This window comes from Gopherus evgoodei, chromosome 5 (genome assembly GCF_007399415.2).
Source record: "Gopherus evgoodei ecotype Sinaloan lineage chromosome 5, rGopEvg1_v1.p, whole genome shotgun sequence".
Classification (NCBI taxonomy): Eukaryota; Metazoa; Chordata; order Testudines; family Testudinidae; genus Gopherus; species Gopherus evgoodei.
Window position 1 is genome coordinate 89355464 of NC_044326.1, and position 27850 is coordinate 89383313.

A 27850-nucleotide genomic window follows, 5' to 3' on the forward strand; every position below is an offset into this window, starting at 1 on the left:
GAGGAAACTGCTTTCTTGGCAAAAGGGGAAAGGCTCTGGAATTCATTACTGCAGGAGATCAGATTCACTGCAAATATTACTTCCTTCAGAACAAAGCGTAAAACTTACTAATTCAGTTAGTGTTGTTACAGACAGACCTAAGCACAGTAAAGGAGGGGACAGTAGAAAACTTAGGTGCAAGGGAAGACCTTAAAAAAAGAAAGAACAGCCATAGGCAATACAAAGTAAACCTAGGTGTAGCCCATTGGCCTGTATTTCAGCTTTATCTCTTGGGAGATATAATGGCATCCATCACTATAGTTCTGAACAAGACCTGGAGATAGGAGTTAACAAATCAAAATTATAGTGCTGGCATTTTTGCCTATGAGGCTTGTTGCTATATGCTGTATCAGTTTCAGTTGTCATGTGACAGTTGCCTTTAGGTACTTATCCAGTGTAAAGGGTAAGTGTCATGACTTTCTGAATGTGAAAGAAATAATAGTGGCAATTTTTTTTTTGCCATTTATGAACACCATAAACAGGCTAGGAAGTTTGCAGTTGTGTTGCAGTAGAACACGTTCTTGAATGCTGGTCTTGGTAAGTCAGTCAACTGGGTGCTTGCCTCTTAAATGATTTATTTAAAAAATAAAGTGTTTAAATCATCATATTTGTTAAATGCTTTAATATCCCAAATTGCTCAGTTCATTTTTTAAATTTTAATTTTCCAGTATTTGCAGAAAGGTATGGGAGGAGTGTCTTAATTTTAATTACACTTTTTTAATGAAAAGATGAATTAATGGTGGTTTCTATTGAAATCCTTATTTACTGTGTGCCTTTGTCTCTTCAGTTGTCCTTGTATATAAAACTTGCAGTAAAGGATCAATATCGTTTTCACACTAAGGATGAATACTTTGTAAAGAATATCGATATGTCTATAATGTTATGGATATTCATTGAGTAAAATATTGAATAGCAGTATTTGACTTTTGTAGGTCAGCATTATATATGTATTTCTGCTATTCTTCTAAAAGTTCCATATTAAATGAGTTTCTTCATTGAGTGCTTGTTCACATCAATTCCAATCAGGTGTACATGTGTTGCGTGCACGATTGTCAGTTACTTCCCTTAGCAGCACCTGTTGGGTCAGCTGTGGAGCCCCTTGGAGCACTGCCTTTATGGTCCTGCCGACCTGACCCCCATGCTGCCCCCCCTCCCCTTCAGTTCCTTCTTACTGCCTGTGACGGTCATTGAAACAACTCCAATTACCTGTGAGGCCACCCTAGCCTCAACAACCTCTATGATCTAAAGAGAAAATACATCTAGAGATTAAATTCCATCTGTTAAAATCAAGTGAATCACACAAGCAATCAGACAAATGAGTCAAACAAATCAGGAAAGAAATGAGTCATACCTTGTTCTTTCAACTTTGGCAGCAATTTGTCCAATACCACCATTTTGCCACTGTTGGTAACCAAATGCATATCTGTTGTGTAAGGTGGACCAGGTTCTGCTCCATCAAAGAGGTAAGGATGATTGCAACATTTTCGCAATTGCATCAGGATGTTCAACAGTCTCATTTTGTCCAGCTTCCCAGCAGAGTTCAATATATCTATATCCTTCATTAAGATTCGTGTATACCTAAATTGAAAGTGATACTTCAATTATGTAAAGGCCCGCTTTTATTGTACAAGTTATAAGCAAGAACTGAAAAGCAGACCCTCCCCCATTCCATAAGAAAAGCTCACTGATGATTGCATAAACAGCAACTTAGCCATTAGGTAAAGCTATCGCAAGGAAACCTATATTGAATTCCTCCCAGCTGGTTGCATCATAAGCAATTAAATCAGGTTCTGCACAAGAACAGCATTTTTCTGCTGAAGTTGTAGTTTAATTAGTTCAGTTGTAAGCAGCAGATTTCTAGTCAGCTTTAACAGTAGTACAGACAAGTGCCTGAATTACTTACCATTCTCTTTGCATTTTGCTTAGACCCACATAAATTTTAACTTCCTTCTTTGGAGGCAAACTCTTTTCTACATCAGCTTTAATACGGCGGAGGAGGAATGGCCTTAGCACCTGGAGAAGATTAAATTTTTAGGCTGAGTTTCAAATAAAGCAAGAAATTAAAATCTTTCATGTTTCTAATTTCCTAGACAAGCAAGAGCTATCAATAAAAATAGAGAAGATTCACTGAATATATTTCTGAAAACTATCCACTGGTATAAGCCATGTTTCATTGTTCCTCCTAGAGTTTCAAACTCCAGACCATAACCGAGTCCTCTGGAAAAAAGATTAACACATACACAGCTATCTTCCAGAGGAACACATTTGAGTTTCCTCTGAAGGATTCAAACCAGACCATCTTGAAGAGACAAAGGGGGAAAAGGAAGAAGTACTAGCATGGCTAGTACCAGTATTGCTATGATCCAAATGCCCCACCTCTGTTTTTGTTATTAAGCATGGCAAGCAGTTACAGATAACCAAGCTGCATGAGGATGCCCCAAAAATCAAAGTGGCATCACCGATATGAAAAGCTGCTGGAGATAGGCAAAAATGAGCGTGGTCATCATCAAGTCATAACTCTAAGAGATGATCTCACAATAATTTTGCTTTGCCCACCACCCTCCCACTGAGTGGTAGGAGTTATCTGTGCCAGACAAGATGAGTAGGAGCACCCTACACTTCTGAATTTTGAATCTGAATTTTCTTCAAATTTTAGTGTTTCTGGTACTTTCAATGTATACAATTCAAGTTCGAAAAAGATTTAGATTCATCAGTTTCAGTTTCTTAATGGTCAGTTTCATATTTTGTTTTCTCGTGCACTTACATTACAGTTCAAAATGGGTGAAATTTTGTGTGTCAAAATTGTGTGTCAAAATTTGTGTGACAGAAAATTGAATTTCCAATTAAATAAAATGTTTCACAAGTGTCTGTTTTCCACAGAAAATTGCTTGCTTCCCAAAAATAAAATACTTCAATTCAGATATGCCCCCATAGTGCGTCATACTACCTATAGTTAGGTTGTCTAATGTCTCCATTCTCCTCCAAAGGCTGAGCTCCCTAGCTGGATGTCATGTCCCACGCTGCACTGCAGCCATGGAACATCATAATGCATCGCCTACTCTCATCAAAAGGGAAGACTGATGCACCATGGGAAAGTTAGTAAGAACAGAGAGCCAGGCCTACAGAGGAGAACAGGATCATAAGAATATGGAGTAAGAATATGGGAGTTGTGCTTTGAACATATAAAATGCTAAGGACCTGATTTTTCAGAATCATAAGGATCTCAAATTGTACACCCAGAATTACCAGACACTTTTGACTTTAATCTCTCTGTGCCTTAGTTCCTCATCTGCAAAATGTGGCTAATACTCCCTTATCTCACAGGGATATTGTGAAAATACATCTACCAATATTTATGAAGCATTCATATACTATAGAGAAAAGTGCCATACAAAAGCCAGAGGAAATAAATACATTCTGTCTTCAGAACAGGGATTTACGACTGTTCAATAAATAAGGCATGGGGTCACATATCTGAGCAGTGACAAGGCAACAAACTATTAAATAGCTGCTCAAATTAACACCATCCATCCTGTACACAGAATGAGGCAGGGGTCCCGTGGGAAAAAAACAGTATGTGATCTTCTAACTAAAGACTGTATCACAATGCATATGCACAAGGGAACTAAATTAAGGTTGTACAGACAATCTTAATTCAAGCATTTCCTAATATGAATACTTGATTTTGCAACCTTAATATTTTTAACATGGGAGAGGTGAGGTTGAACACACACATAATACCTGTTTATATTGGAATTTGCATACCTTTTTCAAAACCTAAGATCTGGGCTTAAAGCTATTCAGCCAAGCCTATTTAAGAATTATATACAGCCTTTGCATCACTGAAGTCAGGATGCAATTATTCTGCAAAATAGTCTGAAAGTATAGTATACTTTTTGGAATAAGGGTATTTTCTTTAATGTTCTATGAGCAAAGACATCAGAAAAATCTTTGGAACAACAGGACTGGTTAATACTCATTCAACACTCAATGTGACACATACAAAACAAATACAAAAAACTTACCATGTGGAGACGTTCCACCAGCTTTTGATCTCCAAGACAGTTATTTGTATCAAACCATGAATCGAAGTCCTATATTAATAAAGTGTTTTAAATACAGAAATCACTTTATTACACCAAGAAAGTTAATCTACTGCAATAATAAAGAAAGTAGCTCACCACATGACCATTACAAATTCAATTTAAATTTCATAAAGTAAGTATATTGATATGTAATCAGCTTACTAATAGAAGCACATTTATACTAGGTACGAGTGAATCATCCCTAAAAGGTTGTACGGCTTTAACTATGTCAGCATCTAGCCAGATATGGTTATAGCAGTACAAAAACTGTATAAATCACCCTTAAGTTACAATGCTGATTTTGTGACACTACACTCATTTCCATGTCCTGTCCAAAAAAACAGGACGACGACTTCACAACAGAAGCTGATATAGGAGGCAGACAGTTTGTTCAAAATCAAATAAGAGAAAAATACAGAAAGCAAACAGTCAGGCAAGCTGCTTTTGGAATCAAAGTGTTGTTTCTAGTTTGCTCCAATATGAAGGTCATTTCTTCTTATGGTCATTATGGAAGATCTCGGTACACTCAGAACATTTAATGTACCCGCTCTTTTCTGCTGAAGAGAGCCACCAAAGGCAGATCTTCTATAGTAAGAATATCACTACCAGCTCTGGGCTGGATGCCACTGAGCATTTGATGGATAGAAAAGGTGGGGAACTATGCCTGCTACCTGAATACATTGCAAAGCTTCTTCTCCCAGAGGCGCTAAAACCGCAATTCAGCACGATACTTAAGCATAAGCACATAACCTTAAGCAAAACAACCTTGCTGAATCTGGACTTAAATGCACTGCCTTTGCAGCACCATCAGAGGTGGGCACAAGGCACTCAAGCCTGATAGTGAGTGCACTACACAACTGCATTGGCTTTCCCTACTCATCTGGAATCAAAACCTTGCTAACTAAATTTCAAGATGTGAAGACAAAACAAAATGATTCTTAAAATTTGATCTGATAATAAAGTTAGTCATTTAAGATACTACAGTACATAATCCTTCTTTAAAAATCACCAGCATGAAATTTAATATCAAATCACAGTGACTGAAACACCCATTGTGTGTGCTAAATGGACAAGAATGTTTAAAACAACTTACAGTGGACAATATACTGGATAAAATAATCTACATACAGATGTTCCCCAGGTTACGCAAGACCTGACTTATGCAAATTCGACCTTACACAAAAAGTTCCAAAAGGCATAAATAAAATTTTCGAGTTGTGGAAAATAATGCGTTGCATATGAAGGAAAACAACAGTAGCATCTCCTACAAGGGAAGGCTTTGCGCTCTCAGAACCTCTCAGTCTCGTGTTATTTTGGTGATACTGTATTTTTGTTATTTCACCCTATTATTTCATTCAAATCATGCCTAGAAAGCGATCAAGTGATAGCAAGAATGCAGGACGAGTTCGTAAGTGAAAGAAGATTGATTTAGAACAGAAAATGTTATATTGTGCAAGCATAAAAAACCAAACAATTACATGTTTCTGACGTAAGTAAAATTCGGGTTATGCAAGGGTTTCCGGAACAGAACAATTGCGCAAGTCGGGGAGTGTCTGTACTACACCTTTCAACCACCACAAATGAACGGACTGTCAGTCACAACATAATTAACCAGGTCTATTAAAGTTATTTGTATTTCTCCCAAGTCAGTAGATTATTAAAAATTAAATGAACTCAGTTAAATTAAAATAAAAAAACATTACATCAGCTGAGTTAAAGACATCTGGCAAAAGAAAGTTGAGAAGTGCCCAGAGTTCATGCAAATTGTTCTGAAGTGGAGTTCCAGTTAACAGCAGCCGATTTGTCGTCTTGAATTCCCTCACAATTTCTGACAACTGAAAGAAATCAAGACAATTATCATGACTGTATTATTGTAAAGATGTTCTAATCCATGCAAATGTCGACTGTGAGTAAATTCTAAATTACCTTTGATTTTTCATTTTTGATCCTGTGGGCTTCATCTATAACTAGATATCTCCAGTTAAATTTTTTGAACACAGATTTCTCTTTAATAAGCATTTCATATGATGTTACACAGACATCCCATTCTCCTGGCAACAATACATCTCGGACAAAGGCAGCCTGGTTAGAAAAAGAAAACAAAACTTAATTCTTGAAGATTAACTACAATATCTCATAACTAAACAAATCGAATATATTCTGTCTAGTGTTCAAAACAAAATTTCCCTCTCAAACTGTAAAATTAGGGTAAAAAATAAAAATTCATTGTAGCCTCAATGTGAGAGATGTGCTTTCTAGTTTTAGGGATTTGCTAGACTGAACAAGTGCCAATATCTCATTTTTAAGTGGGGAAGAAAAGCGAGCTTCAGATATCAGTCTTTACCAGAAGAGTAGGCATGAAAAGTGTTTGAATGGATAAATAATAAGGTTAAAAATTGTAAGAGAGCACTAACACCAGTAATTTTCAATTGGATTAGAACAATGATCCCCAAACTGGGGGGCACAGAGGAATCAGCCCAACAATAGAGAATTCAAAAAGAAAGGTTATTTATGTGACAGTAACTGGACTTCGAGATGTGTGGTCCCTATCCTCTAATCCACCACCAGTACATATGCTCTTGAGACCAGCATACATTAATCCATGCCTGGACCCCTCTCCTCCTCATGCTCTGGTGGAGGAAGGCCATGGTGGAGGAAGCACAGACCAACTGCCTCTTCAGTACTTTTTGACCACAAAATAATCCTAGGATATGGCACCAAAGAACAGGGTAAGACGAGTGGGTAGCGGAATACAGATAGGGACCACACCTTAAAGAACTCCAGTTACTCTAAGGTATGTAACCTTTCATCTTCGAGTGATAGTCCTGATCTATATTCCACTGTGGGTGAGTCAACAAGTAGTATTCACTGAGTAGCAGGGTAAAAGGACCCACGCTGTACACTGAATGGAGGACTGCTCTGCCAAATGATGCGTTAGCTGTAGAAGCTTGCACTGGATGCATGACATTTTGTGAATACAGCCCCATGTTGCTGCTTTACAGATTTTCAGGAGAGGGATTTCTCAAACTGAGGCTACTGATGCAGCCTGAGCTTTAGGTGAGTGGGCCCTCAAGGGAGGAATTGCTCTTATGAGTTAACAGAGCAACATGCAACCTGAAATTCAAAATCGGACAGTCTATGGGATGAGATAGCTTCACATTCTGCAAAGGATACAAATAATCTAGAGGATTTCCTAAAGGATTGAGTCCTTTGCAGGTAGAATGTCAACACTCAACTGACATCCAGAGAGCAAAACTTCCTATCCTCACTGGTGGCATACAGCTTTGGGAAGAAGATAGGTAAATGAAGGATGAATTTCGGGTGTAATCTCAGAGACACACTGTCCCCATGGAAAGCTGTATAAAACAGATTAGCCACAAGGGCTCCCAGCTCACCTACTCTTCTGGCTGAAGTGATAGCCACCACAAATCAATAAGTGAGCTAAGGAACATATGTCTAAGGGTTCAAATGGTATCTTCATTAATGCTGATAGGACTAGATTGAGGTCTCAAGTTGGGGTAGGTTTCAGTATCAGGGGAAAGGTTCTAACAATGTACCTGTCACAGGATGGGTTAAGATAGAGTGGTTGTCAACCAAAGGACTGAACAGGAGCACTCTGGATTGATAGTGGTCCTGACCTACAGTGAATCTCCAGAATCTTGTGTGCGCAGGATAGGTGTCTATGTAGAAGTAGCATCCTTCAAATTGAGAGCTGCAAACCAATCACCCTTGTTCAATGAGGAAATTAAAGTGCACGGTGGTCACCGTGTCCTCTTTAATCACAGGATGAAAATGCTCAGCTGTCTGAAATCCAAGTTTGGTCTCCATTCTCCTTTCTTTTTGGGAATGAGGAAGTATTTCAAGTAATATCCGTTTCTTCTGTGCTGAGCAAGTATCGGTTCCTTCACTCCCAAATGGAACAGAGTCTATTTCTTGACTAAGCATTCTCTTGACTAAGTATCAGGGGTCCCCGAAAAGGAAAAGAGCTTTTTGGGTGGGTTACAGAGATTGAGCCATAGCTCCTGTCAGAAGTGTTTTCTAGTGTGAGGCTGGAGTGTGAAAGAGAGCAAAGGGGAGATATTATTTTTGCTATGCTGCACCCTATGTTGCTTCTTGGGTGGCTCGTAACGTCTTTGATGAAAAAAGAATTGAAGGGCTGGTAAGTGCTTGTATGGTTCAATCTGTGGTGTTTGCTTCATGGGGCTGGAGTGCAGATACCAAGAGATCAGAGGGTTGCCCTTTAGTCCTTTAGTGAATGTTCTGACACATCTGTCTTTTCATTGAACAAACTGTTTTCCTCAAAAGGGCAGATCCTTCACTATGGATTGGACTTTGGGAAATCGAGAGGATTGAAGCCACAACTCCCAATGCATGACTATCATCACCATCGAGCAGAAGGCTGTATCCAAAGCAGAAGAGACCTGGAGAGACTCCCTTATGAGCAATTTGCCCTCCTTGATGAACACTGTGAACCACAATCTTTCCTCCTGCGGGAGTTCGTCAGTGAACCCACAAACTTAGTATATAACTAATAAAATCATACTTTGACATTAGCAATAGGTTTTACTTCAACCAACTGGGAGTTCCTCATAGCAAACTTTCTCCAGAAAAGGTCTAAGCTTCCTCATGGGAAGGAGTAGCTCTGGTCTGATGTTGTCGGTCATTTTCAGCTGCAGCCTGAATTACTAATGAACTTGGAGCAGGATGCGTGAATATAAATTCTGCTTCATTAGCTGGTACAATGGAACATTTTCTGTTCTTTTCTGAGCAGCTGTGCTAGATCATCTTGGAACCACCAAGACTGCCTCATTAATGGGACATATCACCTTGCTAAATCCAGCACTTTGAGGAAAATCCTGCACTTCCTTGAGAGGAATCTAGAGTGTACTCGCAATTCTCCTTAACAGGTCTTGAAACTGCCTTTAGTCATCAGGAAGTGAAGGTGGGGCTGGTGCAACCACCCTGTCTGGAGAGAACCCCATCGGATCTGGTTCTTCTTCCTCCTCCATTAGCTCCTGAGGAGGTTCAGAAAGTTCTCTAAGGTGAGGGTTATCTGGGTTCTTGATGGGACTGCAGACTCAGAATATTGCATATGTGGGGCCCAAATAATGCCCATGCAGGCAGTTAGAATGAAACTGAGGTGGTCCCCATGGAGTACAGTACAATTGGTCTGAAGGTGGATAATCTCTATGAGATCGGGCCAGCGCCCAAGAGACTCCCTTTTCTCGATGGGAAAAGACATCTCCTGCTAACTCCTGACTTGTTAGAGGAGGCAGCTTCAGACACCATGAGTGGTGCAGTCAGTACCAGGAACCTTGTTATGTTCCAGCTGATAGAACGAATAGGTAAACGACTCTCTCCTTTCTTGTACCTTCCCCCATGCTATCGGTCCAGATCCAGGGAATATCCTTAGTCAGGACTGGTTTTAATAGGCTTGGGGACTTTGGGTCTGAGAAGACAGTAATGTCCTCAGGGCAGTGCATCCATCTCCAAACGCAAACAGGCGGAATGGACTCCTTTTTGCAGCACAGTAGTGTTGAACTTGTCACTGTCTTTGGTACCAACAACTCACAATGGTGCAATGGCACGAAAATTGCACATGGCATCTGCTTCCATTTCTTTCACTGGTACCAGGGACAATTTCACTCCTGCATTAACACCAGTTTCTGGGCACTCTTGCTCTTTGGAGCCAAGAGACCAGTACCATGCTCTGAACTTGATATTCCTATATCAGGATGCAGAGTCTCACACAGCTTAGAAGGTATCAGAAATGAGATTCTCTTCTTGGATGAGGACTTGGAGGGGGATTTTTTTCTTGCTTCTTGTGAGAGTGTTTCCCATCCTCCTCATGCCCTCATTTGGAGTCCTTGGTTCTTCCCCTATCAGCCACGGAGCCAGCGATCACTGTGCTCCAAAGGGAACTTCTCAATGGTTCTACCCAATGTACAGTGGGGTTTGACAGGCCAGCAGCAGACTGAAGGCCTCAGAACATGGAATTTCATGAACCCTCTCATAAGCTTGACAGGTTTGGCTTGGAAAAGATCAACTAACAGTGCACTTTGAGCTACCTCAAGGCAGTACAGGCACTTGGGGTGGGTGTCAATGACCAGAAAGGCCTGGGGTTGGCAAAAGCTGTTCTTGAATCCTGGGACCTTGGTCATATTAGTCTCCCCACATGGGGTTCAGGTAGAGGGAGACTGACAGTCCAATGAAGTCTGAGAATTAAGCTAGGTATCTCCTTTGCATATCATCACCACATCTACTAAAAATCCTGCAAGCCAAATTACTCTTTCAGTGACACTTTGCAACTACATTCTCTTTAATGGCTTTACACAAGTATAACTGACTAGAATTTAGTAAGCAGTTCTGCTGATGCTGGTAATATTCTCCCTATGCACTCTCCAACTCATATTCTCAAGTGTATTTGCTCTGCACTGAGAGCAGAACAAAGCAAATCCCTGGTTTTGTCACTTGAGTAAGATGACAGCTTGAACACAATGTTTATCTAGATTAGGAAAAAGAGTACGACAACAATTTCTCCCTAATCTAGAGAAAACCCACAGGGAACTGATCTGTTGAGTAGGGAGAGAGGTGTCATCGTTAGAGCAAAATCTCACTTTACAAGGGCACACAATTAGATTTTAATTTAGGAAAAGAGTTGTATGGAGAGAGATTCCATGCTCAGAAAATTTATAGCCACTGTCACAAGTAATACCAAAGATTCCTATAACAGAGGAACTAGAGAATGAGCTCTCTCTCTTTTCTAGTTTATTTTGTACGTTTTGCACTTTGTATACTTAGTTTCATCCCACCCCCAAAAATAGAGAGATCAGTTTCCACTGGTTTATATGGTGGATCTCCATAACACAAAAAGGAGAAAATTAATTTAAAAGCAGGAAATTTTGCCTGTAAAGTGACAAAAATCAGCAGGTAAGCCTCAGAAGCAGAGAGTGCTTGAAAATTACTTCTCTTTTTTTAAGTTGATTACATTTCAAATAGCGTCCATTTTAGGTCTTATATTGACCAATAAAAGTCCAAGTTACTGAACAGATTTGTATACATTTATATGTTCATCTGTCAATTTTTGTTTTTTTTGCAAAAAAGGGTGTCATCTAGTATGTAATAGAGAGCACTTCTGAGCCTAAGCTGAAAATTCTGTGGCATCTACTTCTGGAACCATTAGTCTGCCTCCTGAACAATCTACAGCAGCTACTTGTTGATTAGAAAACATAATAAGGTGGCAAGTTTATATGTTGGGTCCACCATATATGAACACTTTGCGGCAGGGGAGAAGAAAAATATGAATATGCAATAAAGTGTCTCATACTTACTCTTTGGTCTTTGTCACCTATCAAACAAACTGCTCGAAGTGTTGGTACCCATCTCTTGAACTCATTCATCCAGTTGTGTAAAGTGGATTTGGGAACTAATACCATGTGAGGGCCAGGAATATTTCTGTAGTGTTTCATGTACCCAAGAAGAGAAATTGTTTGCAGTGTCTTTCCAAGACCCTATTAAAAGGTTAAAATTTATTTCTATTATTAATGGGGAAAGGTTCTCTCAAAAGTCCTTAGTAACTCAGTGGTAAACTTCAAAAAGGCAGGTGAAAACAAAACTAGCAAAAATAAGAAATCCCAACAAACAGAGATCCCCAAGATATATTGAACTGATAGAAAACTACTTTATTTTTAAAGCAAGCAGTGAAATAAATTAGTTTTTTTAAAAAGTTTTAAGAATTATTAAGTCTAGCATGACTTGCTAAAGTAGTACAGAAAAAAGCCTGCATCATAAAATGAATGAAGGGTCTCTGCAATTTATGGTAGCAAACAGCATTTGAAACATGAAAGTTACTGGCTTGTAGAAAACCCTAGGAACATTATAGCAGATGCTTGTTAGTAGCAATGTATCTGCACGCTTTTGCAATGTTGCTCCTAAGCAGCTGTTGCTGTTATGGAGAGTGTCATCTGACCAAACACATATGAAGAGTTAAGGGTATTTTGGAAGCGGTGTGGTAGTCACATTGTGGGGTTGTGATATCAGGGAACCCGAAGTTCAGGAGAAATGGGGCACGGGAACCCCCGGTCAGCAAAATGGCTGACCAAGCCCAGCTGCTGGTGACAGACCGAGGATGCTCTTACAGGCAGCTTTATGCTCCACCCTGGAGAGGGCACTGTTCACAGCCTGCAATGGAGGAGGGAAGGGGACAGGTCAGTGACATCCCGTACCTCACCATCAGCGAAGATGGAGGGGGGACAGCTCAATGCACACAAAGGTGGTCCCCGATACTCCCCACTGCAAAATAGCAACATATTTCTCTCTCTCTCTCTCACACACACACACACACACACACACACACACAAAAGATGCTAAGGAAGGGAGGGGGAAACGTTCCAGTTGTGCCTTTGCTGCTCCCCTGAACCCTGTCCCACTCCCCCAAATCTGTCTCTTCCAGACGCTCCACAAAATCCCCCCACCCCCACGCAATCTCCATGCAGGCTCTGTCAGGCAGGGTAAATGGATGGAACTGCGCTGAAGGGCCGGGGTCAGGAGCGGAATTGAAAAATGCAGTTTAGGAGGGGCAATGCCCCTAAATGCGCCCCCCCCCCTCAATTTCTGCTCCCAGATGTGAAATCAGTGTCACAAATGTTGCAGTTAAGTGGTGCCTTTGTTGCTGTTACCAAGTGGACAATTCATAGTTAGAAAAGTGTTCCCAGGGAAAATGTTACTCATAAAGCAGCAGGTGCTCTTACAAGGTGTTGTTGCAAACAAGTGTCTACTTTAATTTGAACAAACAAAAAAAAAAAAAGCGTATCAGTAATCCATTACAATATTAAAACATGAAAGGATAAAACTTGTAAAGATTCAAGTTGTTTTGGCTACTAATGTGGGACTACATTCTCAAATACATTAATGATGTCTTCAAATTTGGGTTCATAAAGTCAGGAGCCTAAGTCCACAGCATTCAGGAACCTATATAAAGTGGCCTGATTTTCAAAGGTAGATCTCCTGGACTTCAAGTTGAGTTGGGGATACTTGTCTTCACCAAGACCCATCCATCTAAATATGGATTCAGGGCCCATGAAGAACCCTGCACATTTTGACTTAAGTACTTCAAATTCCTGTTGAATGTATTCTATCCTTAACAGAAATACTAAATTTAAACAAGTTTATATAATTAGACGCAAATGATTCTATTTTAATAAATACAGCTTGAGCCTAAATGGGCTAACACCTCTAGATAGTAAATTTAAGGAGCTGAATTTCCTATAGAGAACAATCTAGCAAATTTTTGGATATAGTTGTAGACTTCCACACCAGTTGCTCATAGTCATCTTGTGTCCAATTAATGATGTACATTAAAATACTGTAGCAAGTGTTGTAGAGAAAGCTATAAAGTAAACATATTTGCAAATGAAATGCTAATTTTAAGAAAAAATGTTCTGCTTTCTTCCCCTTCTGTTCCACCCATCCCTCATTTATTTTTAAAAAGCTTTTGAAATAATTAGGTTTGATTATGATCAAATATTCCATGCCCTGATGTAGGCAGCAGCTTATCTTTTTGACTGTATGATGGTGCCATTCTTTCATTTTTTAGAACTTCAGTTAATTGTGTTTCATATGTTTCTGAGTTAAAATAATTCACTTAAGTAACTTTTTTTTTTTTATAATTAGGCATAAGTATCTATGGCTAAACCTACTGGAGACCAGAAAGTCTTACTCTTTATTGTCATGTTTCTGACATAATACAGTGGTGCTTTAAAATATTTGACCATTTTTCACCAATATCTGACTTGTCAAGTGACTATTTTGGACCAGTCAAATGCCGAATCCTAGAAATAATTGAAAATACACATACTTTCAAAGTCAAGATACAGGAATCAAATCAGAAGACATTTGGAATAGGAGTTTTGTGTGTTTTGTTTTTTAAACAAAGTATATCTAATGCCGTGGCAAAAGAACCTACAAAATGAGCATCATCAAGAAAAATAAATGTGTGAGAGAGGAAGCAATGACTGAGCACACATTTCAGTTAGCATTTATCAAAAAGAGTAATTCAGAGTAACAAAAATAAATACCTAGAATGATATTCTAGAAGATTAAATGTCACAAGATATTGATATTTAGAAAGCAAAGATGTATCACAGACAAACTCTAATCCAGTTTATAAGTAGTAAATGCTGTTTAATGATAAACAGGATAAAGTAAGATTTTTGCATTGTCAGTAAAAAATTAAGTTTAGCAGGAAATACTGAGGTTTGAAAATGCAGAGAAGAGGATTCAGATGATAAAGTTAATTGCTGTGGGAAATGATTATGACTGCATATCAGGAAAAATTATTTTATTTTAAAAATGACTATTTGTTTCCAGAACTCGACTCATGTTTCAGAAGAAATCAACATTCCCAGCTAGCGCAGAAGTAGTTAAGAAAAAGGTTAAAAGCAGAACAGTTGCAAAGCTAAATAAAAATTAAGTTTTAACTGATACTCATCATCACCCAAAATCCAAATATTTTTAAGTTTAGAAGTTTTTCATACATTCTAGGTTATGGTAAACTTGCCTTATCTTTAATAAATGCTCCAGTTAGAATTGTAATTCTACTATTTGGTATAGAAAAATCCTTGACCTTATCAAGCTAGACAGTGCAGCACAATGGGTAGCACCCTATGAAATGTCCTATTTTGCAGTTCCCACTAGCAGAAGTGCTAATCTAGAGGAAACAGGCATTTTTGTAATCAAGTTAGCTAATCCTACTCATAACACTAAGCGACCCACAAATTGTTCTGTACAGCAATGATGACTGGAGAGGGAGTGGGGTTTTTTCCTCTCACTGTATTAGTTCAAAGGGGTCGGGGCCTGAGGAAAATGGCTTCCGACTGGTTCCCTTCAGCTGCCATTCTTTTTACACCTTAAATGCTCCTTACCATGAGAACTTTCTGAATACCACTCAAAATAGTTGCAGCTTTAAAGTAATATAAAGGGCAGTCTGTTCCATAAAACAAACTTTTTCTCAGTTTGCATTTCCTTGACGCAGATAAGCACATAGAAGTGATTCCATTTCTCAAAGGAAGCTATTCCATAGAGTTGACAATTGTTGAAGTAATGTCATGCATGTAGTTTTAACAAAAATGTTGTTATGCATTATCATTCAAAGTGTATCATAACACGTAACATCTTACATTTCAGAATATAAACAGCTTCTTTAAAAAAAATTAACTAGACCTAAATTTGATTACACTTTGTGTCTTAATGTTCCTTCTCCCCACACAGCCCCAACAACAAAAATTAGCAGCACTTACCATTTCATCTGCCAGGATACCATTGATGCCATTCTCATACAAAGAGATGAGCCAGTTCAACCCACGAACCTGATAATCACGCAGTTTACCCCATTTTACATCTAAAAAGTGAGGACATGCAAAAACAGATTAAAAAGATTTGTAAAAATATATTTGAAGCGATCACAGCATTCCCTTATTGCTAACTGACACTATTTCTTATCTAAAGGTATGAGAATGTGACAGTAATGTTCTCCAGAGAGCAATTAGGACATTACCAGCAGAGACTGTGGCATTTCCTAATACAAGTCTCTGAGCCTGAAGAGTGATAGCATAAGGAACATGTTTCCCTCAATATCACTAGATGTGCCAAAATTCTAATGTAATAATCTTAATTCAAATCTCAAACCCAAGATATAATCACCAAGCAATATCAGGTTAAAGTATATTATCTCTCCTCAAAATTTAAGATTATTCAATTAGATTAAATTGTACTGGAAGATATTAGTATGCATAATCTGAAAAACCCCACCAGTGGCAAGTACTGTACCAGTATGTGTCTTTCAGAGTAAAATCTCTCCAGCTGCTGCCTGGAATCTTTTGAATAGGAGTCAAACTACATTCTAGTAAACTTCACAATGCCACCAAGGGAAGCTACTTGCAGGCAGCAGTGTTGCTACTGGAAGTATTCTGCTCAGGATGCAGGAACGAGAGAGTAGAGTCCTATTTTTCTACCCCTTGCTGCAGAGAAGCAAGTCCTGCATCTGCTGTTCATAGCAAAAATTATTGGAATTACACAGTGCAAAAATTCAGTACTGTAGCGCAGGTATCAGGTCTTCCCTATAAATTTTTTTTTTTTCTGCAGAATCAAAACTCATCTTAAAAAAAATTACATTTCCAGCCATATAGCAAGTTAAAGTTTAAACTGCCAAAGCCTCAACAGATTCAGGAATATCCAAAATCCAAACATCTGCAAATTTAAAGTTTTCCACAAATTCTAGATCAGTGGTTTTCAAACTGTGGGTCGAGACCCAGTACTGCGTCACAGAACGTACGGTATTGGGTCACGATGGCAGCACCGTCGACCAGGCTCTTAGAAGTCCCATCAGCGGTGCTGCCTGGCTAAGGCAGGCTAGTTCCTACCTGTTCTCACACCGCACTGCGCCCTGCAAGCAGCCAGCAGCAGGTGCGGTTCCTAAGTGGAGGGACCACAGAGCTCCATGTGCTGCCCCCACCCCAAGCAGTAGCTCCGCACTCCCACTAGTCAGGAGCCGAGAGGGTGGCCAGTGCCAGAGGGCTTGCGTGCCTCCACCTAGGATACAGATCTGCTGCTGGCTGCTTCCGGGGTGCAGCATGGTCTGCAGTGCCAGGACAGGCAGGAAGGCTGCCTTAGCACCCCTGCTGCACCGCTGACTGGAAGCCACTCGACGTAAACCCACGCCCCAACCCTGCACCCAACCCCTTGACCCAGCACTGAGCCCCCCAATACACACCCTCCATCCCCAGCTCCACTGGGTCACAGGCATCAATAATTTTCTTCAACTAGGTCTCCAGAAAAAAAGTTTGAAAACCACTGTTCTAGATTATGGGGCTTGCAGGAAAGACATCCTCCTCAAGAATATTAGAAATAGAAGAATTGTAGGGTCCACTGAGATTTTACCAAGAACAAAGAACGAAAGAGCAACCCTTACATGATGGAGAATCTTCAAATCGAGTGCATACGTTAGTTGCCTTGGAGCTTTCTGTCAATAGCTCTTCATCTTCTTCCTGTTCTGTTCTACGATGTCGATAGCTAAAAAGATCAAAAGTAAAATATAAAACAAATTTCAAACTAGATTGAGAAGACACCAGACTGCTCCATAATAAAATCTTGATACTATTCTTGAAAAAGGTAAACAAGAGTGGTCTGAAGAAACGAGCAGACTGATTTCTTACAAATATTTGCAATATAGTTTGTAAGACTATGCTGTGGATAATTACTCTTTCCAATTTTAAGCTCATCTACTGTTGTGTCACTATGTTTATGTTGATTTGAGTATTTAATGCTGTTTTGACAGCTCGACTTCCAGCTGCATTTACCTGTGGATAGACGAAATATTTTCTCTCCTTCTGTTACTACCAAGGCTCCAATATGAGGGTATGGAGCAAAATGCTTGGAGGAGAGCAAAAATGTACAGACTGTAGGAAGGGTGCTAACATTAGCCTCTAAGAGAGAGGCTGTACTTTTAACAGGCAGTTCCTAAGCTTCTGCAAAGCTTCCCAGAGGCAGCTGCTCTAGAGCTCTCTTTCAGGAGTTAATAAAGATGTAGATATTTTTTCTAACAGCAATAAAGGTAAAAACAAAATACATTTCTTTTTAGCATTTTAGTTCACCTATAAAATTCAGTACACATGGATTTCCCAAGAGACGTTAAATTTATTCCTTCTCCCCTCCCCCGAACTTTTCTTCACCACCCCAAAAGTTATTTGGATTCTGACCAAACTTCAATTTATAAACAGCAGTGGTTATTTTGTTGCAATAAGACTCATTTTATAATGCTGTATGTATGTCTAAAAAACAAGGCCAAAACATCAACAATTTTGAGAAATAAAGCAAAATACCCTACAGCATCACTCATCTTTTAAAGGATGTTCCTAACCTGCAAAAAGCATAACTAGAATAAGAGGTATTACTTACTCGCCAACTGACAGCAGATTCTGTTTCTCGTCCTTTTTTATTCGTGGACGTCCTGGTTTCATTTTCAAAGGTGAAGTTGGAGTCTTTTGAGCAGCAGGCTGAATGAAATGAGCAAACAGCTCAGTCTGCTTTAACAGATACTCAAATCTGTTTGCTCTGTCTGTTTGCTGTTGATATAATGAAAAACAAGTCACTTGAGCAAGTGAGACATTACAATATGCTCATATTATAAAAATGTAGAATCTAGAGTTACAGTGAATACTTAGAATGATTCAAATTTGAATGTATAGTCTTTAAAATAGGTAGCTACAAAAATTAATGGCTGTGAAATGGATTTGATCCCATCAAACAAGAGCCCACCAAATATCCCAGAATAAGTCTAGGCTGAGGTCACAGAAGACACCTGAAAAAGACTGAAATCTACCTTTGAGATCAGGAATCTCCAGAATACAAATTGCTGTGTCTAAGACTGAAGAAACCCCTGTATATGACAAATCCAGTTTATTATGGTGAAGCACCAATAGGCTGAAGACAATCTTTTAGTAAGTGAACCAATGTGTGCAGACTCACAAAGGTAACTGTTTTAGTGCAACTGCTGTCCATAACTTTGGCAGGAAACAGCAGTATTAAACTGACAAAAACCCTTAATTTTCAATGTTATTAATTCAGTATCATGTGGATAGCAATGAACTGAGAACATCCACTTCAGTTTCACTCTTCTGCAGCTTAGTAAAGCTATAAGCAGACACATGTACTTGAGTTATTAATAGGAAGGACGTAAAAAAGGAAGCTTTGACAGGAGAGTAGATAGTGTAGTGGATGGCCTCATTCCCTACATACTAACCAGAGCTTGACAGAAGATCATCCATTAACTTGTTATGAATGCTACCAACTTCCCCTTTTAAAGCAGCTAGTGACATCCCCTTTTAAAGGGGAGGAGAAAGAGGGGGCAGGTCTTCCCAGTAGTGTTGCCCATAGACCTCAGATCTTCTATATCAGGTTCTGATGTCTACTGCATTTTGCAAACCTTGGATTACATCACCAACCCAAGGTCACACTATGAAAAAGAGGCAGGATTAGAACTCAGAATTTCCTGCCTTTCAGTCTAGTACTCTAGTCCACTAAATCATGCTACCTCAGAAGAATCTACCTACTCTGAAGCCTTCCCATCTCAAATCTATTTTGCCTGGTAATTAATACAACTTCAGAGAACTTTCAGCACCAACACAGAGCCTTCTGCTACATAGTCATAGCGTGAGGGAAGAAGGATAAAAAGCTACCTCTCTTTTACTGTATAGGGCAGTGGTCCCCAAATTTTTTTTTTATGGCCACAGCCTCCACACCCCTGTTGTCCCCTGCCCCCATCAGGGGGCGGGGCTGGGGCAGGGAGCAAAGCTGCAGCCGGGGGGCTGAGGCTGGGGGAAAAGAGTGAAGCCACAGCCAGATGCCAAGGCCACAGCAGAGCTGGGAGCGGGGCTGGGCGGCACTCCCTCCCCGCCCCCGTGCAGGCTGGTCCAACCCTGCCCCTCCAGAGTTCCTCCATGCCACTCTAGGGGGGTGGCGCCCCACAGTTTGGGGACAACTGGTATAGGGCTATAGCATTTGAAGTAAAAAATATGAGATAGTGATCTTTCTTCTAGAGCAGGAACATACAGGTCACGGTCATTAGACTTTATCTGACCCTATATGTTAAGAAAGTCAGAGTAATTCTATGGGGTTTTGATTTAAGATATGATGGGCTCCCTCAGACCACATGTAAGTTCCTGCTTCAGAGGGTGAATGATTATTTCTCAACTTCTTTTAATGTGGCCTGAACCCTTTGCAGGACTGGGCACAACTGCATCAAGAGTCTATAGACACAGCTCTAAACTAGCCAGAGGATGAATAACATATGTGAAGTGTTCCCTCGCTCCAGAAGCTCAATACATCACCACCATTCCACCCCCAACACAAGTGGAAAAAATCAAGTTCTGAACAGTGTCATAATGCAGATCTTCACATTACACCACTCCTTGTAAACAGTACCCCCAAAATCCTAGGACATCTCACTTAACTTAGACCACTAAAAATTGCAGAAGCTTGCACCATTTCAAGGGGATTGGAGGAACAAGGAAGGAGTAGAGGACAAAATATGAAGAGGAAGCAGCCTACAAATCTCAAAATGAAGATTTCTGCATAAAAGCTTAGTCAGAATACCAGGAACCAAGTTAAGATGTCTCAAAGAAGAGCAAGAAATTAACTTTTCTATAAAAAGCAGTTACATCAATGGTGGCTATTTGTACCGTATTGCACATGTGCTCAAAATTACACACCATTTTCTCTTCATATGTAGGATCTGGTTCCTGGATTTCTTTTTGTTTTCCTGGTGATGAATCATCAAAAACTTCCTAGGAGGAAAAAAAACAACAAATTGAATTCTCCTCTTATATGAAGATATCCAGTCTTGCACAGAAATCTTATTTTGTTCATGTTACCATTTAGCCAGAGTATGACACCTCTATCTCAATTCCTTGATACATTGAAACCAAGATCAATTTTACTTGTCAAGAATTGCACTGTTTTAATTTTAGTTTTGACCTAGGGGCAGGGTGGCAAGTTAATGAGGCGGTGCTATTTGATTTTCTTTTGCCTACCAAACCAACTAATTACCACTGACGATTAGATTTAGAATAGAAAAACAAGTCTCCATTAATAGTTTGATTCTACCCCACATACAGTTCCCTTTCTGGAAAGGGGGGTGGGTGTGCGGCACAGGTATTCTCTTTGACTACCCTTTCAGACAGGGAATAAATAAAATCCCATTCTCTCCTCTGGCAAAAAAAGTACTCTGCTTCAAAACCATAACCCCACCATGAGTGCATCTTCATTAACAATTTATGAGTTTCACTCTGCTTCTGGTGCTAGGAACAGAGGCAATGTGTACTGGAGGTGGAAATACTATTGGCATGATTCTCCCCCCTGCAACTGTCCTGAAGGGGCATTTTACAACATATGCTCTGAAGGAGGTTGGGGAAGAGAACGAGATATCTACAGACAAATACTATCCACCCTCTGTTTAGAATAGATGGCTTATGCAAAAAAGTTATTTACCTCGCTTCAGTCCGTAGTGACCAGTGGGGAATGGGTGATATCAAAACAAAACAGGCATCAACACACAAAGCAAAGAATGGGACAGAAAGAACACAGACATAAAAAAAGAAGACATACGGTAACTCCTCACTTAAAGTAACCCTGGTTAACGTTGTTATGTTGCTGATCAATTAGAGAACATGCTCGTTTGAAGTTGTGCAATGCTCCCTTATAACATTGTTTGGCAACCGCCTGCTTTGTCCACTGCTTGCAGAAACAGCAGCCCATTGGAGCTAGCTGGTGAGGGCTTGGAACCATGGTGGACCTGCAGTCACCATATCAACTCCCCCTCCCCCCGGCTTAAGTTCCCTGTGCAGCAGCCACCCAATAGGCTATCAATTATCAATTGCCAGCAGTTCAGCTGTCCCTCCCCCCACTGCCATATGCTGCTCCTGCCCTCTGCCTTGGAACTGCGGGAGAGCTGGGGCAGGAAAGGAAGGAATGCACATCTCTCTCTCTCACACACAAACACACACACAGTGTATCTGCCATGCTGTCTCCCCTCCATTTGTACTGCCTTGTAGTGTGTGAGGCTACATTAACAACGTGTTAACCCGTGAGGGCTCAGCCAAATGCTAGTTCATTGTGTAGCAGTAAAGCATTCCCTGGGAAATATCCCTCTGACTTCACCACCTCAACCAAGCTTAACATCATTGCTGCACACAGTATTAAATTGTTTTAAAACTTAGTGTGTATATGGTCTTTTGTCTAGTGAAAAACATTTCCCTGGAACCTAACCCCCACATTTACATTAATTCTTATCGGGAGACTGGATTCGCTTAACATTGTTTCACGTAAAGTCGCATTTTTCAGGACCATAACTACAACATTAAGCAAGGAGTTACTGTAGTAAGTACTGCACCAGGCAAGACATATCAAAAGAGGATATGAAAGTGTAAAAGCAACATTTTATTTGCCAGTCAAAAAGTGAAGGATCCAACAGAAAAAAGGTGGAAAATTCACTGCACTAAGGCAGTAGTTCTCAACCTTTTCTATACTAGACTGTGCTGGGCATCTATCCAAGGTCTACCTGGAAACCTTCTCCTGCTTTATGCTAAGAGACAAGCAGAACTGTTGTGAACCCTGTATAAGAGACAGACACTTCTGACAAGTTATTCACATTAATCTATACTCACACAAATGATAACACTGTACAACTTTAAAAAGACAATGGGCAGCAACTGTAGACTGAATATAGGACAAGCATTTTCCTCTTAACATGGCAATAAGATTTTGAAACCAAGAGTACACCAAATAGTCAAGACACCATTAAACACTTCTTCAGCCAAGTCTGAAGTCAAACAATTCTTGAACTTCTTTAAATAAATCAGCTGTTCTTTTTTCCTTTTTGAAAGTATAACAATTTATTTCATTATATGCCGCTGAGCCTCCTCTGTATAAAAAGGAACTATATGAACAAAAATTCTCAGATGACAATTTCCTAAGTATGGCATGTTTCCCAAGCTATACTTTCTATCCAAAGAAGAAAGTGTCACTGCTCTTCATGGCTTCCTAGGATGTGTCTACATTAGCATTTTTCCTTCAAGTCTCCTACCACTGACAGCAACAAGATTCCCTGTCCACCAACATTTTTATCCCCATATCTCCTCTAACCCTTACAACACCAGCAGCCAGTCTACACTAGCTTTCTCACCAGTGTTACTAACAGAAGAGTTACATCAGTAGTGGTGCAATGGTGGGAGAAAAGAGCAAATCTGGTAACGGCTAAAGGCCTTTTATTTTGAATCAACGTAAATCAATATTCCAGAGGAAGGAAGCAGAGCACTTATAAATCTTCATCAGGAAGCTTTCCAATCCAGTTAAAAAAAAAGGAACACCAGATATAAGTATGTCAAGAAATATTTTAAACAAACATCCAAAGTAGTCTGGTTTCTTCTTAATATAAAACCACATACATCGAAAAGCCTTGTTTAACAGTGTCCCACTTAGCATTTACATTTTTTTTAAACAGCCCTAATTCTGTGTTGCCTTATTTTTACAGATTTAAATATTATTTATTACCCAGTGCTTCAGTTATTTGCTCATCTCAAGGAGCTACTTAAAAATATGGAATTTGCAAACTAGTCAGATTAAGTAGGTTGACTATAAAGAATGATTCAAAGTGTGAAGCATTCAGCAATTAAAAAAGAAACTGGTGTTCATATATGGCTAAAGAAACAAATGCTGTTACAAAACTATTATCTCTACATATTAGTTCAAATCCCAAGTTTTCCTAAACCCTGGAAATTTTTGGATTAGGCACCTGTTGCCAAAATAAGGCATTTTAGATCACAGAAAATGCCACTGATTCATAAAATGTTGCTAGATGTACTCAATTTTTTCATAATTTAAAGAGCAAACATAAGTCTTTGATGAGATGCTCACTTTGGAAGAGAAGACAAATTAATTCAACAGTTAGCATGTGAGGATTTGAGCTTGCCTTCAAAAATCGGGCCGCACTTTGACTAACCCGACGATTTAAAAAAAAAACAAAACTATCTGAAATCTGGTGTTATTTTTCTAGAATTTTGTAGTACATCAACGAGGGCATGGGGTGGGGTAAGAACCTCTTGTTTGAATGGATTGATGTACACAGCGCCCACCGAACTGACAGGCTGGGCAGTGAACAGAAAAAAAAGCAACAACGCTGAAGGGAAGTTGAGAGAGAGGAGACGCTACTTTCCGCTCAAGGAGTGGGAAGCATTTCTAACAGCTGCTCTTTATGCCGCACGGCAGCGACCCGCTTCCCAGCCCCTTGGTAACTCGGAGAGACTCCCACAGCCCCTACACGCAAGGAGACTGGCGCCCCCAGCCCATTCATTCATGAATCGAGGAAGGAAGGCGACGCGCACACGCTGGGCTGGGTAGGCGGCCAGCTAGGGAGGCAACACCGCTGCCGCTCTGCGCGTCCTCACACATGCTGCTGAGGGCTCCTCATCCGCCCGCCCTATTGTTTCTGTCCCACGCGGCTCACGCACCCAGCCCTCGTGGCACAGCACGACGGGTAGAAAGGGGCTCGGACGCCGGCTACCGCGCGGCGGTGTAGCCAGACCGGGCGGAGGAGGGGGGTCTGCCCGGCTCATCCCCGCCCCGGGCCGCTTCTCCCCAAGTGGGGGTGGGAAGCAGAGGAGCCCCGGGTGTCCGGAGCGGACCGCCGGGGCAGGAGAACCTCGGAACGGGAATCGGGGAGGGCTGGGAGCGGGGCACCGTAGCCCAGGGCGGTCTCTCCTCGCTCACGCTCCTGTTCCTCCGGGGTGCGGGGGGGTCTCCTCACCTCCATGTCAGCTTCGCCCCCGGAGGGAGGTGGTGCCCCCACGGCCTCGCTGCCGTTGTTAGTGGGTGCGGGGGGCGCGGTGCTGGCGGGGGGCAGGGGCTCATCCGGTAGCGGCGGCTCCTGCTGCCCAGCGGACATGATCCCGCTGCGCCCGCCCCGCAGACAATGCCGGGCCGGGATCCCGCTCCCGCCGCGCCGGCTGAACGGGGAGGAGGAGCGACTCTTTACGCAGCTGCTGACGGGACCGGCGGGAGAGGTTGGGGGGGGCGCCGCTCGCAGACTCCGCGCTGAGGCCCCCGTCACCGCTGCCGCCCCGGCTTTCTCAGCGCGCTCCCCACCAACCAGGAACCAACCCAGCCGGCTTCCAGATCTCGCGAGAACTCGGGCAGGGAACGAACAGGCCTGCGCAGCCGCACGTCCCCAGTTGGGCAATGCCCCCGCCAACACACGAGGTGCTGTTACTACTACGAGGCTCCTCCGAAAAAGGGGGCGGGGCCGCGCGAAGAGTTGGCTCGGGACAACCGCAGGCTCACTGCGTCACTACTTCTTCTTCCCCGCCCCCACGCATAGAGTTAAAGGAGGGGCGAGGCCTAATTATGGAGCCCCGCCCCCGTGCGAACGTCACACGTGCGGGGTGGGGGACGGATTTAGCCCAGGCCGGGGAGCGGGTTAGGTCATGTTGTAGGGCCCGATAGAGGGCGGCGGCGGCACGCTGAGCACGTGTTTGCGGTGGGTTGCGTTAGGATGGGCTGGCGAGGCGGCGCGTTAGGGCCACTTCCACGCAGTTCTGCAGCCGGTGTCAGGGCCCCGGTAGCCGTTACATTAATTTTAAAAAAATTACCCTCAAAATCGCAGCTGCTTGTGTTAATGTGCCGGCTCCTTTGCACGTTTTGCCAGACTGCTGAGCAGGGCGCAGAGGGTTAGGTGCCCAGTGCAAAACTCTTCAACGGAGGGGGCTTCTTCGTCCTTCTGCAAAGCCTGGCCGGTGGGACCCCATCCTCTCCCAGGCGGCTCAGATTCTTGAGTGGCTCCCTGCTTGGAAGCATCACCTTTGAGTGAAGGGTCTGTCTCGCTTCCCATGCGGGCCCCAGGGCTGAGAGGAGCTGGCTTCACCAGGCCTGCTGCATGCAGGGGCACCCTAGCTAGAGTAGTGCTGTGCCCTATGCACCAGCTTGCAATGCTGCTACTCCCATAATGGGGCCCAGCACCCCCTGCCTGATACTGTTCCACAGGTTGGGGGACCCTTTCTAACACAGGGCAAACTGCCCTTTGACTGCTCTTGCCCCTGTCCTGGCCTCTCTCCCCGCTGCCTGGGCCAGCCCTGGTGCTGACCAGTTTTTGTATAAGGGATTGGCCCTTTCTTATCAATAGGAAAGAGCTCTCCCAGCCACAAAACAAAACCACTCCCACTGAGGGGCAGTAGCTTTGTCAACAAGAGCATGGCTCCTACTTATGAAGCATCCAGTTTGGGGGGCATGGGGGGTGTTCACATTGTCGAGCAACAAAAGTGCCTGAGTCCACAGAGCCTGAAACATGCAGTTTCCTAAACCCCATCTGTCAATTTCTGGAACAAGTGTGCAACCACCAAACAACCAGCCATAGATGGCTACAGTTGTCAGATGCAGAGATTTTAGGCCTTGGATCGACAGTGTTTAGAGATCTAATGTCCATAGCTCCTACCCCTTGCAAAAATGAGAGATGCAAGGAACTGAAGACCAGATTTTTAAATGTGTAAGTGCCTAAAGATGCAGCTAGGTACACAGTGGCATTTTCAAAAGTGTGTAGGCACCCAACTCCCATTCAGAGGGCCCTAGGTACTTTTGAAAATGCCACTAGATGCCTAAATACCTTTTAATAATCTTGTCCTCAGTTCACCTGCAGAGCTGTACTATCTTTTTTTTCCCACCACAGAATGGTATTGAGGGGATTAATCTATTGAGGTTTTAATACTATACCCATTACCATGGTATCGTAATAAGAACTGTATTTGTTACAAGAGGAAAGAGTCAGCTTATGTTATTAACAGACAGACAGTTTTTTGAAAAAAAAATTAAGATTCTATGCTGGTATGATTGTGTGCACACATACAAAGATGCCCAGCTATCAGGACTTTTAACTATGTTGCTGTTACCTAAAATGTACCACTGATGCTGCTGAATCCTTTGAAGATATTCCATTATGATATCTCTGAACTGATAGAACATATTACAAAAATAAAACCTAGGTGAAGATGCAGTTAAGCAGAGGAGTACCAGTGGCAAAGCAGTTAAAAAATCTAGACTTGTGCACTAAGTACCTTGCATAGTCAGGTGAGTAATTGTCTGATGCAAAAAAAAATGTCAAGAATGTAATTGTTCACCCCGTAAATAAAAAAGTAAAATAAATATTGGAAATGACATAATTCAGCTGTTTGTTTTTCCAACTTTTCTTTCATGTGAATTTTTAAAAATGGGATGATTTGAAAATTCTTGCTCATTCTGCTTCCTATCATGGCCAATAGGTTAAAAAAAAAGTATGGCAAACACACACAGTGAAGAGACTACCACACCTTGTGCTAAAAAAGGAAAAGAAGGTCTCTAGCACCCAATATATTACAACAATCTTCTATTCAAGTACAAACAGGGCCAAAATCCACTTAGTTTCTAAGATCAGGCATTTTCTTGGCTGTATAGTCACAGACAGTTACTCCTCTTATGATTCTTTTATCATTTTCACACCTACAGTTAACAGGATTGGTAATTTTCAGTGGAAAAGATAGATGTATGTGGGGAAAGAGAGACTTAAAAAAAAACAAGTTTTTGTGTTTAATATCTTTTAAAATTAAGATTGAGTAAATGAAAGTAACAATGAGGGTATTGTAAAAAAAAAAAAATCCGAAGCTCAGACAAAAACAGTGGTGCCTGAATTTTCACTAAAGTAGCAGGTAGCAAGAGCTGGAAGGCAGTGGTTATTGCGTTGGACAATATTTGTCATTTATGATGGCTAGCATCTTCTGTGCTATGCCATAGTATCACATTTTTATATCACAACATAATATTTTGTCTTACAAGTAGAAGTTTTGAGACATAGGCCATGTCTACCCTTACAAGCTGATAGTGGCACAGCTGTACCGATACAGCTGTGATGCTGTAAGAGCACTTGTGTAGCTGTGTTACGCCAATGGGAGAGAACTTTCCTGTTGACATAAAACCAGCTCAATGAGCAATGGTAGCTGTTTTGGCAGAAAAGCATCTCCCACTGACATATACTAGCAAAATTTACGTCACTCAGGGGTGTTTTTTTCACACCCTTGAACAACAAAAATTTTGCCAATATAAGTGCTATTGTAGACATGGCCTCAGTGTCTTAAACCCTTGAATCTCAGTGCTTT

The 27850-nt window shown here is 41.3% G+C and overlaps 1 protein-coding gene across 1 annotated transcript in view; it reads right to left on the reverse strand.

Annotated features, from left to right (window-relative positions):
* Positions 1 to 25027, reverse strand: part of SMARCA5 (SWI/SNF related, matrix associated, actin dependent regulator of chromatin, subfamily a, member 5) — a 50222-nt gene extending 25195 nt beyond the window's left edge. The window contains exons 1-11 of the mRNA XM_030563692.1: positions 24481 to 25027; positions 20390 to 20464; positions 18078 to 18244; positions 17092 to 17192; positions 15422 to 15522; positions 11456 to 11635; positions 6051 to 6206; positions 5828 to 5959; positions 4065 to 4133; positions 1943 to 2052; positions 1391 to 1617 (exon numbers count right to left, since the gene is read on the reverse strand). Of these exons, the coding sequence (XP_030419552.1) occupies positions 1391 to 1617; positions 1943 to 2052; positions 4065 to 4133; positions 5828 to 5959; positions 6051 to 6206; positions 11456 to 11635; positions 15422 to 15522; positions 17092 to 17192; positions 18078 to 18244; positions 20390 to 20464; positions 24481 to 24618 (1456 nt within the window). The 5' untranslated portion in view covers positions 24619 to 25027. The remainder of the gene's footprint in view (positions 1 to 1390; positions 1618 to 1942; positions 2053 to 4064; positions 4134 to 5827; positions 5960 to 6050; positions 6207 to 11455; positions 11636 to 15421; positions 15523 to 17091; positions 17193 to 18077; positions 18245 to 20389; positions 20465 to 24480) is intronic.
* Positions 25028 to 27850: the final 2823 nt, after the last annotated feature.